At 42.4% G+C, this 15,650-nt stretch overlaps 1 protein-coding gene across 2 annotated transcripts in view; it reads left to right on the forward strand.

The window, feature by feature from the left end:
* The window catches only part of ELL (elongation factor for RNA polymerase II), a 95,014-nt gene that overhangs the window by 37,163 nt on the left and 42,201 nt on the right, over nucleotides 1-15,650 (forward strand). For both annotated transcript variants that reach the window (XM_075902904.1, XM_075902903.1), the window contains exon 2: nucleotides 2,441-2,488. In XM_075902904.1, the coding sequence (XP_075759019.1) occupies nucleotides 2,441-2,488 (48 nt within the window). The remainder of the gene's footprint in view (nucleotides 1-2,440; nucleotides 2,489-15,650) is intronic.

The following is a 15,650-nucleotide window of genomic DNA, read 5'->3' on the forward strand; positions in this document are numbered from 1 at the left end:
ACAAAACATGAAAAAACAGTAGGCCAAGCCTGGCTCAAATTTAGTTATACCACAACAAACATCCTCAAGATACAGACAGCAAGCAGCAGCATCACAGCAGAAAGCAAACATGTAAGGAAAGCAGAGCAGTTCATAAACCTGGGCGGCATTGTACTAGCTAACGGAGACCTTGAAGGAAGCAGCATTTAGATAGGAAAGGCGTCCCCAACAGTTACTAAATTGAACATATCGAAATCAAAGAGATATTAGGGAAAAAAATCCAAGATATGTCAGAACAAATGTAAATGTAATCTCAATTTAAATGTAATCTCACAATAACATATGGCTGCAAGAGCTGGAGATCTACCAAAATGCTGGCCCGAAATCTAGAGTCCTTCAGAGCCTATGAAAGATCTGGGCCATTGGATAGAAAGACTTTACCCACAAAGATCAAAGAAATCACTTTGAGTGTAGGAAGGGAAGTACAGTAGATAATCCTTAATTGGGTTATAGGGAAGTTCAGTGTAGGGGAGGGGGCCAAAAAAAAAAAGCTAAAGCTTGTCACCTAATTCATGAAACTCCTTTTCTTGGAATCTTTCATAAATCATCTTCTGCAATGGTGTGAAAGTGAATGTTGCTTGTTGGGTAGGTACACTTATAAAAACTTCTGTGATAAAAATGTCATAATTTGCATACAGTACTTCTGAACCTCATGTAATTGTTTTTATTCTAGTTAAGTAATTTTCCAGATTTAATTGCAGATGCTTTTAAAACTAACTATATACAGAAAGTACAGTGCTCTTATGAAATGCAGCATTTAAAATGCCTTTGAAATGATTTTAAAAGGACTAAATTACATGTGTTTGGTTTTACGGATCTACAACGTACAGTACATGCTGACACCATGAACAAAAGCTGGCCAGTCTGTCTATGAACAGTGTGCTGTGGTATGCAATGTCGTGGCACTTAAAGAATTTAGTGAACCCTGTGTGAAGTGCATAAAAGACATTGTTTATCATTTCACCATGAATTTATATTGTGTCTGCGAAGTGTTCAGTACAGTGCAGAAAGTGAATCTTTCCAGACTTCAAGACCACTGTTGTCCATCTGCAGTGATAGTGGGTACCTGACTTGGTTACATTGTTGGAAGTTACATCAGTGACTTAAAATCATAATGGATGTGCAGTGATGCTTAGTGGGTTTCATCTTGCTCTGAGTTTCTTTTGTGATAGACTTTTTTATGTCAGGCTTTCTTTGCTAAGGCATAGTAATTTGATGTTGTCTGGAAAGTCCTTTATAGAATTCAGTAGGGAAACTCGGCTTAACATTAACTCTTTCACTGCTAGGCACACCCTCTTACTTTTTGTTTTTTTCTGGTGTGATAAATCATTGTAGTCTGGAATGTCAGCATGTTCCAGATATGTGGAAGTAGCACAGACAATTTCTCTATTACGTGCACTCAATTAACATCAGAAAAGTCAAAGCAGCTCAGGGAGAAATCCTAATGGAATTCTGTCCCTTTAAATGACCATAGTCAAAGTGTATGTAACTCCTTCCTTTTCATCACTTGGGAGGCTGGTACTAGGGATGTTAAAAAGCAGTTAATTGGGTAACTGTTACCACTGAAAAAATCTTAGCTTGATACTTCAGAGGCAGCAGAGCGGGGGAGATTATTAAACTTTAATGACGCTGGAAGCTGAAGAATAAAGTATCGGGGAATGCAAACCTTTTTTTTTTTTTTTAATTTTATTGAGATGTGATTATGCTGTGTTCATAATCTAAATAAAAACTTAATTATTGAATTCAGTCTGTGACAAGCGTGTAGGATTGTGACTGAAGAAATAATATTGCAACTGACTGGAATGAAAGCAAATTAAGGTCACAGTTGCTGGTTTCTTTAGACAACCAGAAAGCATCACAACCGTGTTGCAACATACTATTAACAGGAACCTGACAGGTGAAATGGTAATTTATCTAAAATTCTAGATGTGAGTACTCAAAACAGATTTTTTCATTAAGCTCCACTAAGACTGTAGGCTTACAAACCACTTAAGTATTGCACATTGTGCCTCAAGTATTATATTTAAAGGTGTAAGTTAATGATTAGAAGGGTCAGGAAGGAACTCGGCATGTGGCATTTCAAAGGTTTCCAGGAGCTTTGGAGGATTTTTGCCTTCCTCTGAAGCACGTATGAAAGACTGTGCTAAGTATTTCCCTGGGGTATTAGGCACTACTGGTAGCATAATAGATTGTCTAATTCAGTGTGGCATTGCTTACTGTCTTAGAGACAGATCTCTAAATGCTCAACTTAAAAGAGCAGCAGAAATACTTCGTGGTTAGTTAGTTGTTCTTTTCCTTCAAAACATGTGTATTGTCCTTGTTAATGCACACTCTATTACTTGAATATTTTAGATTGTATGTGTTATGACTAAGACTTTTTTTTTTTGTTCTTGTCTTGTAGGACTCTGTTGGATTGAGACCAACAATCCAATTTCAAGGAAACCAAGGGGTAAGTTTGTGTCTGGGTCTGGCTGGGAGGCTGTCCCATGAGGGTAAATACCTATTGCTTAGAAATTAATGTGTCTGGTATTTGTTCTGGGTTCCAAAATGGATTGGATACATTAACGGAGAATGTTTTGGCCAAGATGGTCAGGGATGGAACTCCATGTTCTGGGTATCCTTACGCCGCCAACTGCAAGGAGTTAGGACTGGACAACAGGGGTGGATCACTTGAAATCACCCCATTCTGTTCATTCCTGCTGAAGTTTCTGGCACTGGTTGCTGCCACCAGAAGACTGGGTACTAAACTAGATGGACCACTACTCTGACCCAGTGTGGCTGTTCTTATGCGCATATCCAAGTCTGCCTTAATTGGTGATTGTCACAGGGCCCTGCGCCCCCATGCACAGTCAGATGTGTGTCTCATCCAGCAGGTAGAACAGAAGGCTTATTCATGGACCGAGAACCTAGGTAGAACAGACTTGTCAGCACAGAAACCAGAATCAGGCTGTATAATCCAAGGCCCCTCACCCCATCCCTGCACCTCGAACCAGCCGAAACTAACCCACGCACCTTCAGCTGAGCTCCTCCTAGCCTCTGTCCCACTTCCCTGGCAAAAGGTGTCACCTGGTCTCACCTCCCTCCCAGGATTAGATTACAAAAGGCATCCGTCATTATGTACCAGTGGGAGGCAATTGCATCAAAATTCTCATCACCATCTATGTATTGGTGCAGTGCCTGGAGAAACTGAGGCACACACATGGGGTTGCTACAGGACAGTGGAACTCACATGCAACATCACAAGAGGAATACAATCCCCACTTTGTCACAGAGATATCATCTTTTTTTTTTTTTTTTTTAAGCATTGAGTTGAGCGTTGAGCATGCACAGTGTTGGCCAAGTAAGAGCATTGTGTGTTTCTACATGGACTGCTTTTCCTTAATTTACCACCATTGATTATCACTGGTAGCCATGGTGCAGCATGTTAAAGCCTGCATGATGCCAAGAATGAGGAAACCAAAAATACAAGTGATACTGTGATGTATGATAAGTGTAGCAATTCATGGAGGCCTTACCTCTTCCCTGGGGAAACACCTCATTCAGCCTGACAGCCTGATGCTGCATTTTGAGGTGTGAATAGGGTAAGAATGGCAGAGCTGGTAGATTGCATTATTAATGCACTGTGAAACTGAGCTTGCTATATGGTTCCAAGCAACTGTGTAGCTCCTGTGTTGAAGACACCCCAAAGTTTTCTATTCAGGAGTCCTTCATAATTTCTCTTCTTGCTGAATTTGTCACATGTTTATGGAAGCATTAAACTTGGCTTATTAGGTTACTGACAATGGAAGGGCTTAATTTCCATGATCTCAACTAAAAGTAACTCAGTACTTTGATATATTTCAAAGCTGTCACTTATGCTCTTTAAATACAAAAGCGGTTATTTTTAACTTTGGGACTCTTCAATGGAGAAAAGAAAAATAATTTCTCATCAATTCGGCTGCTCAGATCTTGACGCACTCCTTTGTATCGAAGCATTGCATGAGTCTTACAATTGAGTCATCTTAATTTTCATGTGTTGGCATGTTTAGGCACAGGTAGGAGAGCTAAGAACTGAGTAGCTGCCTTAATATTCTATATCTTTGGTTTCCTTTACATTATTTCCTTTTAAAGGACAATTCTACTCTAAATGGCTCTGTAAGTTCCCTTACTGGGTATGTGCTGTGCTGCAGTTAGAGACCCGTGTCTGGCTGCTGCCAGTTGGATTGCGCTAAGGGCTGTTTAATTGCAGTGTAGACGTTTGGGCTCAGGCTGTAGCACAAGTTCGGAGACCTTCCAGCCTTGTGCCAGCCCATGCCCTAACATCTACACTGCAATTAGAGGGCCCCTTAGCCTAAGCTGTGGGAGCCTGAGTCAGCTGCAATAGGGCAGCCATGCGTGTTTAATTACCATGTAGATATTCCCCCTCTGTCTTCATTCTAGATCAAATTTGGTCCACTTCCAGGATGACTTTTTTATTCCTAATTGCTGGAAGCACAGATTTATCCAGGTGTGTGTAACAAGCAGTGTTCTTTCTACAGACCGGGTTCTGACCTCATTGACATTGTATGATCCCATTTTCTTGGGTAGTTGCACAGCTGTAACTGAGCACTGTCTGTGGTTCCTGACTTAAAACTTGGGCTTGAAAATTTTGATTGGAGTACCTATGTGAGCTCCTAAATTTCATATTTAGTCACCTATATTAAAAGGGACCTCAGAGTGCTTGAATATCTGTAGGTTGCTGTGTGACTTGTGAATTTAAGTGGTTTTGTTCTGAATTTACACCAGTGAGAGAGAATTTGGCCCTAAATAAAGAAAATGAACATATGGAGCCCAACTGGTAGACAAAAGCTGTTTTGAACAATTTGTTTTCTAAATAGAATTAACCACAGAAACAACAATAGCTGCAGAAGCAACAGTGCCTATTTATTATCCGTGATTACCAAGATGGTTCTAATACTTTGGTTTGAACACTTATTTTTGTAGCCAAATTATAAAAACTTCAGTTCCACCATTTAACTGAACCAGAGTTTATAAATAGCAGGGAAAAAAATGTGCATTTTTTGTCCAGGCATGCATGCAGTCATCAGTAGCATGCTGCTGAAACTATATGGAAAAGGAAACAAACATGAGCATAATAATGTAGCTCAAAAGACCATTGTGGGTAAAACAGGATGGGACCGTATATTTGTCAGATTTTTAAATTGCTTGTTTAAAAGCAATTTCTTTATTTAAAGGGCCCACTTTATGCCTTCAGATAAAATTTGCCTAGGAAAACTGCTTTTCTTTTTAAGAGGAACCTTGTCAAATGTATGTTTGGCTCCTTCTCATGAGCCACAAAAGAATACAGACCTCTCCCTGGATTTTGTAATCCGGGTTTGTACCTACGTCCACGGCATTTTCATTTTTAAATATTTCCACACTGCATCATTGGCTGCGGGATTGGTAGGCAGGTTCTGGGAGCCTTTCCTGCTGCTGCCAGCTAATCCCAAAAGGATGCTGATCTCTAACCCAAGGGAGTCTTTGGGATGGTGGGTTGTACAGTCCCTCAATAGAAGTCTGTCATCTTGTACTAATCTTAAACCTCCATATTGTTATGAGGACATGATTTGCTTCTGCGATGTGGTTGAATAGTGAGACCGGTCTATCATGGCCTCCCAGTGAACTGATAGGGATTGGTTAAGTGATGGAAATGGCAGTTCTCACAAAAATTCAAATAAAATGTGAAATACTGTCAAGGCCAAATCCCCACTCTGGCACGATGAATGCAGAAGTGGGGGCCTGCAAAAGTACCCCAAAACCTTATCTTACCAGGCTTTGGCATAAAACTACTCCCCCCCCCCCCAAAATCTTAAAAACCTAGATTTTGGGGATAAAAATCTGCTGCCACCGCCCAAGTAATAAGAAAACCAGTGAAAAGATCACTTGGGAAATCTCAGCCCCAAAGGAAAACCAGGACACCAAAATTAATCAATATCCGGTTAATAAAAAAAGAAAACTTTTATTATCACCACGATACTCCTGTTACAAGCATAATGACTAGATGGAAAAGTCACCAATTAATATACTCATGTGCGGACCCCCATGGGCCAAAAGCTTAGTTACAAACGAGAGGAAAACCTATTTTTAAATGCATATACAGATTCCCATTCCCAAACCATAAAACAATAACACCTAATGAATTTATCTAAACTTTATCCTACTTACAGATAGTGAGGAGTCTTTTCTTGGAGAGAGAGAGATACATGTCTGTACCTGGGCAGTTTTCTCTCCAGATGCTGAGGGAGACAAAGGAGGGGAAAACCAAAAATTCCTTTGTCCCAGTTTGAAATCCCTATCTGCATTGTTTATTGTCTGACTGCTTCCTGGCTTAGGTACAGTTAACCCCTTAGCCCCCAGGCTGCTGCCTATCCCTCATGGTCATGACAAATACATATTTGAGAAAATAATTAGAACTCATACACCTTGTAGATGTATTTAACTGGATGCCCTCAGGAGAAGTGGGGTATTATCATGGTCCTCTAAGTAAAACTGTCTGTTCAAATTGCAGCAGAAGCCAAAGCAAATGAAATATTAACTTGAATGGATTTAAGAAGAACACACACTAAAGGAGTCTGGCCTCCCTTGGAGTGTTCAGTCTTGGTCACTCGATCTGAGAGAAGATGTAGCTGTCTGGAAGGGATAGGGAAATGGGCAACAGGCATGAATTGGTGGCATAGAAAATTGCTGTCCTATGCAAATATAAAAACTAGGGACTTTTTTCTTTTAGAGCAGCGAAGAGAAAACGTTTTAAAAATACACAAGAAATGGTGTAGAGACAAGAAGTAATTTTGTTCTCTGATTTAAATTGGTGTGGTTCCTGTTGTATGTGTACATACGACTGGATTTTTTTAAGTAACTGTCTGTCCATGCTATCCATGCATCTGCCACCTTCTCCTGTCTGAGAACATAGAAGATGGGGAGGCCAATACCTTTCCCTTAGTTCCCTTGTGACAGTGAGTGTCCAACTTGCTGGTTCTTAGCTTTGGCTAAATTTCTTCAAACATTTCATAACATTCAGAACTCTTGAGTCACATGCCACTGCTGTCTACAATATCGGTCCATCTGGAATAAATGTTCAGTCAGACTCCTATGAAACCTGTGGACTTCACACACTACGTATCCTGTGATGGGCTAATTCTACTGAAAGACAGATGCTTCCAATGCCTCTTCTGCTGTGCTTGCCAGTCCCCTGCAGTGGAATCCACACTGTCCTGTATTTGAAGAGACAATGGCTACTTACTTACCCTACAGTGACTAGTTCTTTGAGAGGTGGTCCATGTGGATTTCCCAACATGTCCTCAAGCCCTGCTTTTCAAAGTCTTTGTCATTGGCTCTGAAATCAAAACTGACTTCTGTATCTTAACAAACCAAAGGTGCTGTAATGTACCAACCCATCTCTTAATACAAGAAGGAGACACAGTGTCAAATTGAAAATTGGTAAATACTTCCACACAACATAACTAACCTATGAGGCACACTGCCGTAGGATATCAGTCAAAGAGCTTATCAGGATTCAAAAAATAAGTGCTAAGAATATCTAAAGTTGTTACAGCAAATAAGACATGTAAACCCTCATGCTTCAGAGCATCACCTTTAACTGTTGGGGTCAGGAGGAAACGTTCCCTGGGGCAGGCTATCCCATAACTGACAGGTTACTTCAGAACAGGCTGTAAGAATGTGGGACTGCTCTGTTAGGGATACTCTACTATGTGGCCATTAGTTTGTTCCTGAATGGCAGTTAGTGAATTCCTAGTAGATGTGGAACAGATTTATACTCAGATTTGGGAATATATGGGTCAGTTTCCAAGCAAGAGCTTAGCTGATAAGCAGGGATCTTGTGACTGGGTTTCACTGTACTGGACAATGACAAACAAAATTACACTGGCTGTTGCTTTGAAGCAAAGTTCTACCTTCTGCCTTGCCATCACACAATTACAACTGAAACGAGAATTGAATTAGAGGCAGCGGTGCATGGGGGCGGTGGACAGGTGGTTTTCCGGGAGCTGGTGTTTGTGGAGGTCCTGCTTAAAAGCAACCTCCCCCGAGTGCCTGCTTTCCCCTCGTGCTGCTGCATCTGATACAGAGGTAGTAGTATGTGGGAGGAAAAGAGAGGGCTTGCTTGAAACTGAAGGGTAACAGATGAGGGCAGGCTAACATGTACATTATCATATTCCTAATAGGCGTTAGAGATTTCCTTTTCTCATTATTTACTTTCTTACTCCTGCAAGGATCTTGTTGAACAGTGGGAAAAGTTCATCTGACCAAATTCAAAGTACAACTTCTGTCCTTGCCCTTCATTTAGTGAGGCTGACGTTGCAGTGTTACCAAGATAACAGGGGGCCAACATTCTTAAAGCTAGTGCATTTTTGACCTAATTGAATTAAAACGTACTTGAAAAATGATAATTAGTACAGACTAAGGAAAACATTGTGTGGAATTTTTGGCCACTAATTTAAAGCTTCACAGACTAGCTTTTTTTCATGGAAACAGTTGTCAGTCATCTGTAATTGTAGCCTTTTGAATGAAAGGGGAATAAAGCAGCATGATTGTCGGGCATGGCCATTTAAGTGAAACATTGAGACCAGCAGTTTGAAGTGCACTGAGGCATTGTGGGTGAAAAGAGGCTGTTGGCAGCCCAGGGCTGACCTCTGGTTGCCTTGTTGTCATCTGTGTAACTAATTGCACTACCAAGTAAAGGCCAAAGGTAGAGAAGAGCTTTGATGAAAGCAAGGACCTGCGCTTTTCGGGAGATAGGCGCTCTTTTTTTTTTTCTTTGCTGGGCTGGACAAGAAGCCAGCAGTTATGTAATCTGCTTTTAAATGTAGCATTTGTATGTCTGGATAGAGTATTTTTAAAGAATTAACAGTTTAGCTTTAAACACTTTCTGGTAAATTCTTTAATTCGAGTGGACTAGACAACTTAATTACTGATCTTAGCTTCTCAAATCCAAATGATCTCTCTCTGTTTTTTTATCTCTTATTTTTGGAACAAACTTATATTTTTTTTCCCCCCTACTCTTCCTTAATCTCCGGCCCCTTCTTCCCATTTGCTGCCTTTGTATGTTACCTCAGAATGCATGTTGCTATGGAGATGATTTTAATATCACAACTTTTTTTTAAGGGTAACAAGTTCTGTATCTGGGACATTTCAAAGAAAGAATACAATAAAGAAGCCGTTTCCAGCAACACATGTTTTCAAAGGCCGAGGCAATTTTTTCCTGTATGCCTCTATCCTGCAGAGAAGAAAATCCTTCTAATTATTTAGATTTGGAGAGGGAGGGAGCAGAGGAGAATGAGGGTACAAAACTTTTGAAGACAAATGAGCCTTCTCTTACATTGGCAATAATTCTCTAGAAATGCTCTCCATGCCAATTGAGTCTTCATTCCCCGTTTTAAAATGAACCATATGTCCATGTTCTTTCATTAGCATAGAATATTTGTAGCAAGTATCTCAGACCCCTGTCTCCCAGCTGACAAATACCTTTCATCTTGGTTATTATTCCTTAATTAAAACGATATTAAGGTTGGCAGACAAATCACTAGGCACGGAAAGTTCAGGTTAATAGTGGTTCTTCATTATCTAAGGAATGTAAAGCTGAATGGGAGCTTGTCAGAGTTGTTGGCCCAAAATGTGACTGATAGTGATTTAGTGTAAGTGTTCAGGAGGAAAGATCTTGGAAATATGACCAATGTCCAGGTAGGTTATATTTGGGTCCTGAAAGCTTTGACAGGTTGTCTTAATCACTTGCTAGAATTTATCCTTGCTCTTGTGAGATGTCTTCAAACTGACATTGTTTTGTTAAGTACCGTCTCATTGTGCTGCCGTGTAATGGTTTTATAACGTTTGGCCTTTTCAGAAGGTCTGAAATAATAAAAAATAGGTTCCAGTTGCTGTAGAGTTACTTTGCCTTAAAGCAGGTGCACAAAGATGCTGGATTCGTTGCTGAAATAGCTGCTCTGTGTGGTCCTCATAGCTCCTTCAAGAGGCACACCGGTTTGGTCCATTTATATAAATGTTTTTCATCAACTTGCTTGACTTTATTGTTAATATTCTATAAAATATTCACTTTTCACTCTCTCACTGAGACTGTTGTAAATTATATTGAAGTTTTTGGATTGAGTTCAAATGACTGAAATGTACAAGAGTTGCTGAAGATAGTTTCTGTTTCAGTAAAAGAATGTACTGGGGAGTTAGTGCTCGGTCAGATTTGCAGGTGGTGAGTCGAAAGGGTGCAAGAGGAAAAAGTTAAGAAACTAGTTAAAACTAATTTTAAAATCTGATGTTTCTTTATGATGCTTTTTGTGCATCTTTAGCTTAATGTTTTCACAAGGTGGGATTTTTAAAAAACAAATCCCACCTTGTGAAAACAGTAAGCTAAAGATGCACAAAAAGCATCATAAGGAAACTTCAGATTTTAAAATTAGTTTTAACTAGTGTGACTAATGCCTTAATTGGAAACATGCCATTTTTTCCACTTCTTGACATGGACTTGCATTGGCAGCAGTGTTCTAGGTGAAACTTACATTCATCCCTGTAGCATTTTGTTTCGAATGATGACTTGTAATAGAGAACAAAAGTCACATCTGTAAAGGGCTATTTTTAAACACTACAGGCTATGTGGTATGGTGATTACTGAACATCCACGTTGGGGCTCTTTTGAAGACTTGCCATGTGGGTTAGGTGGCTGGAGGACCTGCTGCTTCAGCTAAAAATAATTCCTAGATAACTGTCAATTTGCATTAAATCTACTTTTCAGTACTGAAAGATGCAAATTTTAACGTAAATGTTAATTGAGGCACTTGGTCACCACAGTCTCAGTTTGTGTTCCTGGAGGATGCTGGCCCTACCCATTACAGAAAATTCTACAGAAGTGCTAAGTTTGGGACTTGAGTAGCAACCATCTTGTGGCAGCAAAGAATCAAATTTGTTCTAACTTGTTAATTTCTGATCTGATTACTACTTAGTATTGGACAAAACACTTGAAAATGTGCTGTAAGGAACAGTTCTGTATTGATAGGGAGGTGGAAAAGGACCATTAGATCATAGTGTCCAAATAGCTCTTTTTGTTCTGTGATACTGGTGTAACTAGCAATATAAAAGGGAACATGAACTGTATGGCGGGGGGGAGGGGGAGAATAGGGCACTTAACATTTAATCTTCAAACATCCTCACATCCCACTTTTTCAAGGACAGCATTATACCTAATTTACAGAGGAGAAAACTGACAGGTTAAAACCTGGTTACCTAACCTGTATTTGACAACTGAGAAATTCCCAGCACTCGGCCCACTTACACTTTAGGGAAGGAGTTAATATTGTATCTTGGTACGGCATTGGTAGCTGGAATTGTACCCACTCAAGTCCAGAGAATGTTCTTTCAAGTATTGAATTACTGGATTGGGTAACTTGGTCACGTTTCACATTTGCAAACCGTGTGAAGTGACATTTGATCTTTACCTGCTCTTTGGAATGGAAAAGAACCACTTCTAGAACTCTAGGGGCAGGCAAGATTTGCCAAAGTAGAAATTATATTCCTCCGCTACGTAAATAGAGAGACTGCTGCACTCGTTTTGCCAAGCTGGGTTCCCCGAAGCATTTCTTGCCAAACCAAGAGTAAGACCTAGCAAGTAAGGCTGCAAGTCTGCCATGGAAGTCACGGATTCTGTGACTTTCCAGGACTTCGGTGATTTCAGTAGCAGCAGGTGTGGCTGGTATGGAAGGGCCCCCTGAGCAGCTCAGGCATCTGTATGAGTTGCTGCAGGGGCAGTCTTAGGCCACTGCACTCCAAGAGTTTAGGTGTGGGAGGGGGCTTGGATGGGGATTTGGGCACAGGGAGTGAGTGAGGGCTCAGGGCAGCGTTTACCTCAGAGGAGGGGGAAGCTCCTGAAGCGGTGACATGTTTGTTAGCTAATAGGTGGAGGTGCAGCCAGGTGGCTCTGCACCCGGCCTCCATCTGCATGCACCACCCCCACACTTCCCTTCCAGGAAGCTTGCCAGCCCTTCGAGCCTTCCCATTCCCTCGGCACCAGGAGTCCCAGGCTACCTGCTGTCACCCGGGCTCCCCCTTCTCCCCAGGCACCTGTAGCACCGCAGTGGCTGCCTCCTGCCCCAGACCCCCCAGTTTTAGTTGGGGGTATATAATGCAAGTCACGCATGGCTCGTGGGAGCTGTGAATTTCTGTTCACTGTCCATGACTTAGTACAAGTACCCAGGGGCTAAACCAGGGGTGGACAAAAAATTTTTGCCAAGGCCCCGGGCCACACTGGAAGGGCCGGGGCCAGGATGCTTTGGGCTTCCCTTCCCACATACCATGATTGGTTTAGGGGTGGGGGAGCCCCTTTGCCCCTCACTTCCCACTAAGCACCCATGCCCCTGTTGGTGGGAGATGTCCCGTGCTCCCTCCACCCCCAGGCCTGGGGGGGATGACATCTCCTCCCACCAACAGGGGCATGCTGCACTTCTAAGTGCTACACGCTCCTTGCAGGGAGGAGGAAAGTGCATGCGCTCCCCAGTCCCTGATTGGCCTGGGGGCAGGAGAGCAGCCGGGCCTCTGCAGGCCAGATTAACCTGCTTGGCGGGCTGCATCCAGCCCACGGAGGCCCTTTTGCCCACTCCTGTGCTAAAACCCTAGTCTTAAAGGGCATCGGGCTCCTAGTGCTCTGCTGTTATAGTTCTTGGAGGCCAAAACTAAGCTCCCCGAAAGTCCTGTAGATAGCTGAGCTGGACATAGTAGAGATGGCTGTGAGTGTGTGCCTGTATGGAGCTATAAAGATATAATCTGTGATGCACTGAGGGCTTGTCAGCACAGGGACTTAGTGCATACGCAGCGAGGGTGTACACGGACAGCACACCAGCTTGCCGTGGACTGACTCACCATATGACCCTTGCTCCAGCAAGTCCCGCAGTGTTCACATGGCACATTGGTGGTGTGGCACGTTGGTGTGCTGTCAATTCACCCCCTGGCTAGCCATGTACCAACTCCCTGCTTAGATAAGCCCTTCTAGGCTGTCGCACTTTAAATTCTATGTAGTACAACTGAACATTGGGTGTTCATTCTGCACTTACTGCTGGCAACTATCTTAATTATCAGCTATTTATATTGTGGAAAGCCGTAGCCGTGCTAAGCCAGCGACATATGTAGAAAAGAGACAAGCAGCTCTTCCTGTTTAAACACTAGTGCGGTAGGATGGGGGAGCTGATCAATGAGAAAATCGTACAACTTAAGCTGATTCCAGTCTCATCTGTAGGATTCTCTGCAGAGCGCACACCATGCTTGATTCCCTGGAATAGCAGGGTCATTTTCCACTGTGAGCCTGAAACCTTGACTAGGAAACTGACAATCAATCAAGAGATGATAATCATGGTTTCTTGTGGCTTGTGTTGCACTGAGTGCTGGATCACTCATTTTGATGTTGTCAGTTTCTTCTACCATGATTTGAGCATGAGTGAATGAGAGAAGACCAACTTCCCAGAGCTCTGTTTTTCAGTGTTTCTTCTTTTCAATGAAGACCCTATCCTCCCCTTGTGATTGGGGGGATAGCTTTCACTCCCCACCCAGGCCTTCATACACATTCTGCTTTTTGGAGGTGTTTTGGCCTATTTCCTCTTTCTCCATTTTCTGCCTTGGTCCTGTTTTTCTTTTGAGCCATATGTATTGCAACTTTTATTGTATCCTGTGGCTCTCCTCTCCCTATCTTTCACTTTTCCTAGCACTACATGCTGGAAGGAGGGTGACCCTTGGGAGAACTCTGGAGCAAGGTCCTGTGTTCTCCCAGCTGTACTGAGTGTTGCAGAAACTGGCTATGCTGGCTTTAGCAACTTCATTGCGAGTTCTCAAATACCTGGTATCTTAAATCTCTGGCTCCTGGAATCAAGTGATTATGTGAGAATCTCAGCTTTTGTTTAGTGTAAAAAAAATGCTTCTAGATCTTATGGTTCCATAGTAACTTGAAAATATAACACTAATGCACTTGAAAGCCAGAAAGCAAATAAAAAGGATCCCACATGTTTTGTGTCATGCGTTTTTGAAGCATCCTTCATTTTTTTGGGGGGTGTGGGGATCTGACTCATGATCCTTGAGCGCCTGGCGTTGGCAGAGCAGAAGATGAGAAGAAAAGTTTGAGCTGGTGAATCTTGAGCCTGCAGCCAGATGCGTTAGAGCTTGGGGGGGTTAAATGGAGTCCAAGGAGCTGTCTGTTGCTTGACATGCAGCAGCATGTTTTAGCCTTAGCTACACTAGAGCACTCACTTAAAAAAAATCCCCAAAAGTTCCTGTATGTGGCACAGTAACAGTGCAGCTCCTGCAGCAGCAGTGGCACTATCTTCGACAGAGCACAGGTGTTCACCAGCATTCTTACCAGCTGATGGTCTAAGCCTGCTCTGTGAAGGCTAACCAGCGTGGTCCACAGTAGAGCACCCATGTTGCTCTCACAGGTAGAACAGCACAAGTGATCATAACTGTAGGAATTTTTGAGGGGTAAGAGGAGCGCCGCCGCCGCCTCCTACTAAAAAGCTCTGAAACCATCACCAGTTCTTCCAGCTTAGCTTTCTGCTGTCTGGAAGAAATATTTCCAATGGTGGTGTAGCCTTTAATCTAGATTGAACTGATACATGACGTTTTCCTGAGCTGCTAAGCCATCCAACCTCCAGAAAATATCTATCATTAAAATCTAGTCTAAGCTAGGAAGCTTTTGCTGATTTTAATGGTACCTCTCTGACTAAACTGACCAAACCTTCCTAGCGTAGAGGCAGTTACACTTGAATCAGAGGTGTAACTTACAGCTGGCTTCCTGACAGACATAAGTTTATATTTTCATAAGGAAGTCTGTATCCAGATAACAGCATCTACCCTAGGGTTTTTTATCAGCATAGCTATATTGGCAAAACATCACATCCCAGCTGACATAATTATGCAGGGTAGTCTAGAATCGGTAAACCTACTGACAGGATAAAATACACTGGAAGCATACCTCTTAAAAAAACCTTCCCTATGTGCTTTAGATTCCCTCTTGCCATGGTAAACCCGAATTTAAAAATCATAGAACCATAGAGCTGGAAGAGACCTCACAAGGTCATCAAGTCCAGCCCCCTGCTCTAGGCAGGACCAATCCCAACTAAATCAACCCGGCCAGGGCTTTGTCAAGCCAAGACTTAAACACCTCTAGGGATGGAGACTCCACTACTTCCCTAGGTAACCCATTCCAGTGCTTCACCACCCTCCTAGTGAAATAGTTTTTCCTAATATCCAACCTGGACCTCTCCCACCACAACTTGAGACCATTGCTCCTTGTTCTGCCGTCTGTCACTACTGAGAACAGCCTCTCTCCATCCTCTTTGGAACCTCTCTTCAGGAAGTTGAAGGCTGCTAACAAATCCCCCCTCACTCTTCGCTTCTGCAGACTGAACAGACCCAAGTCCCTCAGCCTCTCCTCATAAGTCATATGTTCCAGCCCCCTAATCATTTTGGTTGCCCTCCGTTGGACCCTCTCCAATGCGTCCACATCCTTTTTGTAGTGGGGGGCCCAGAACTAGACACAATACTCCAGATGTGGCCTCACCAAAGCCGAATAAAGGGGAATAATGACATCTCTGGAT

This window comes from Pelodiscus sinensis, chromosome 19, assembly GCF_049634645.1.
Source record: "Pelodiscus sinensis isolate JC-2024 chromosome 19, ASM4963464v1, whole genome shotgun sequence".
NCBI lineage: Eukaryota > Metazoa > Chordata > Testudines > Trionychidae > Pelodiscus > Pelodiscus sinensis.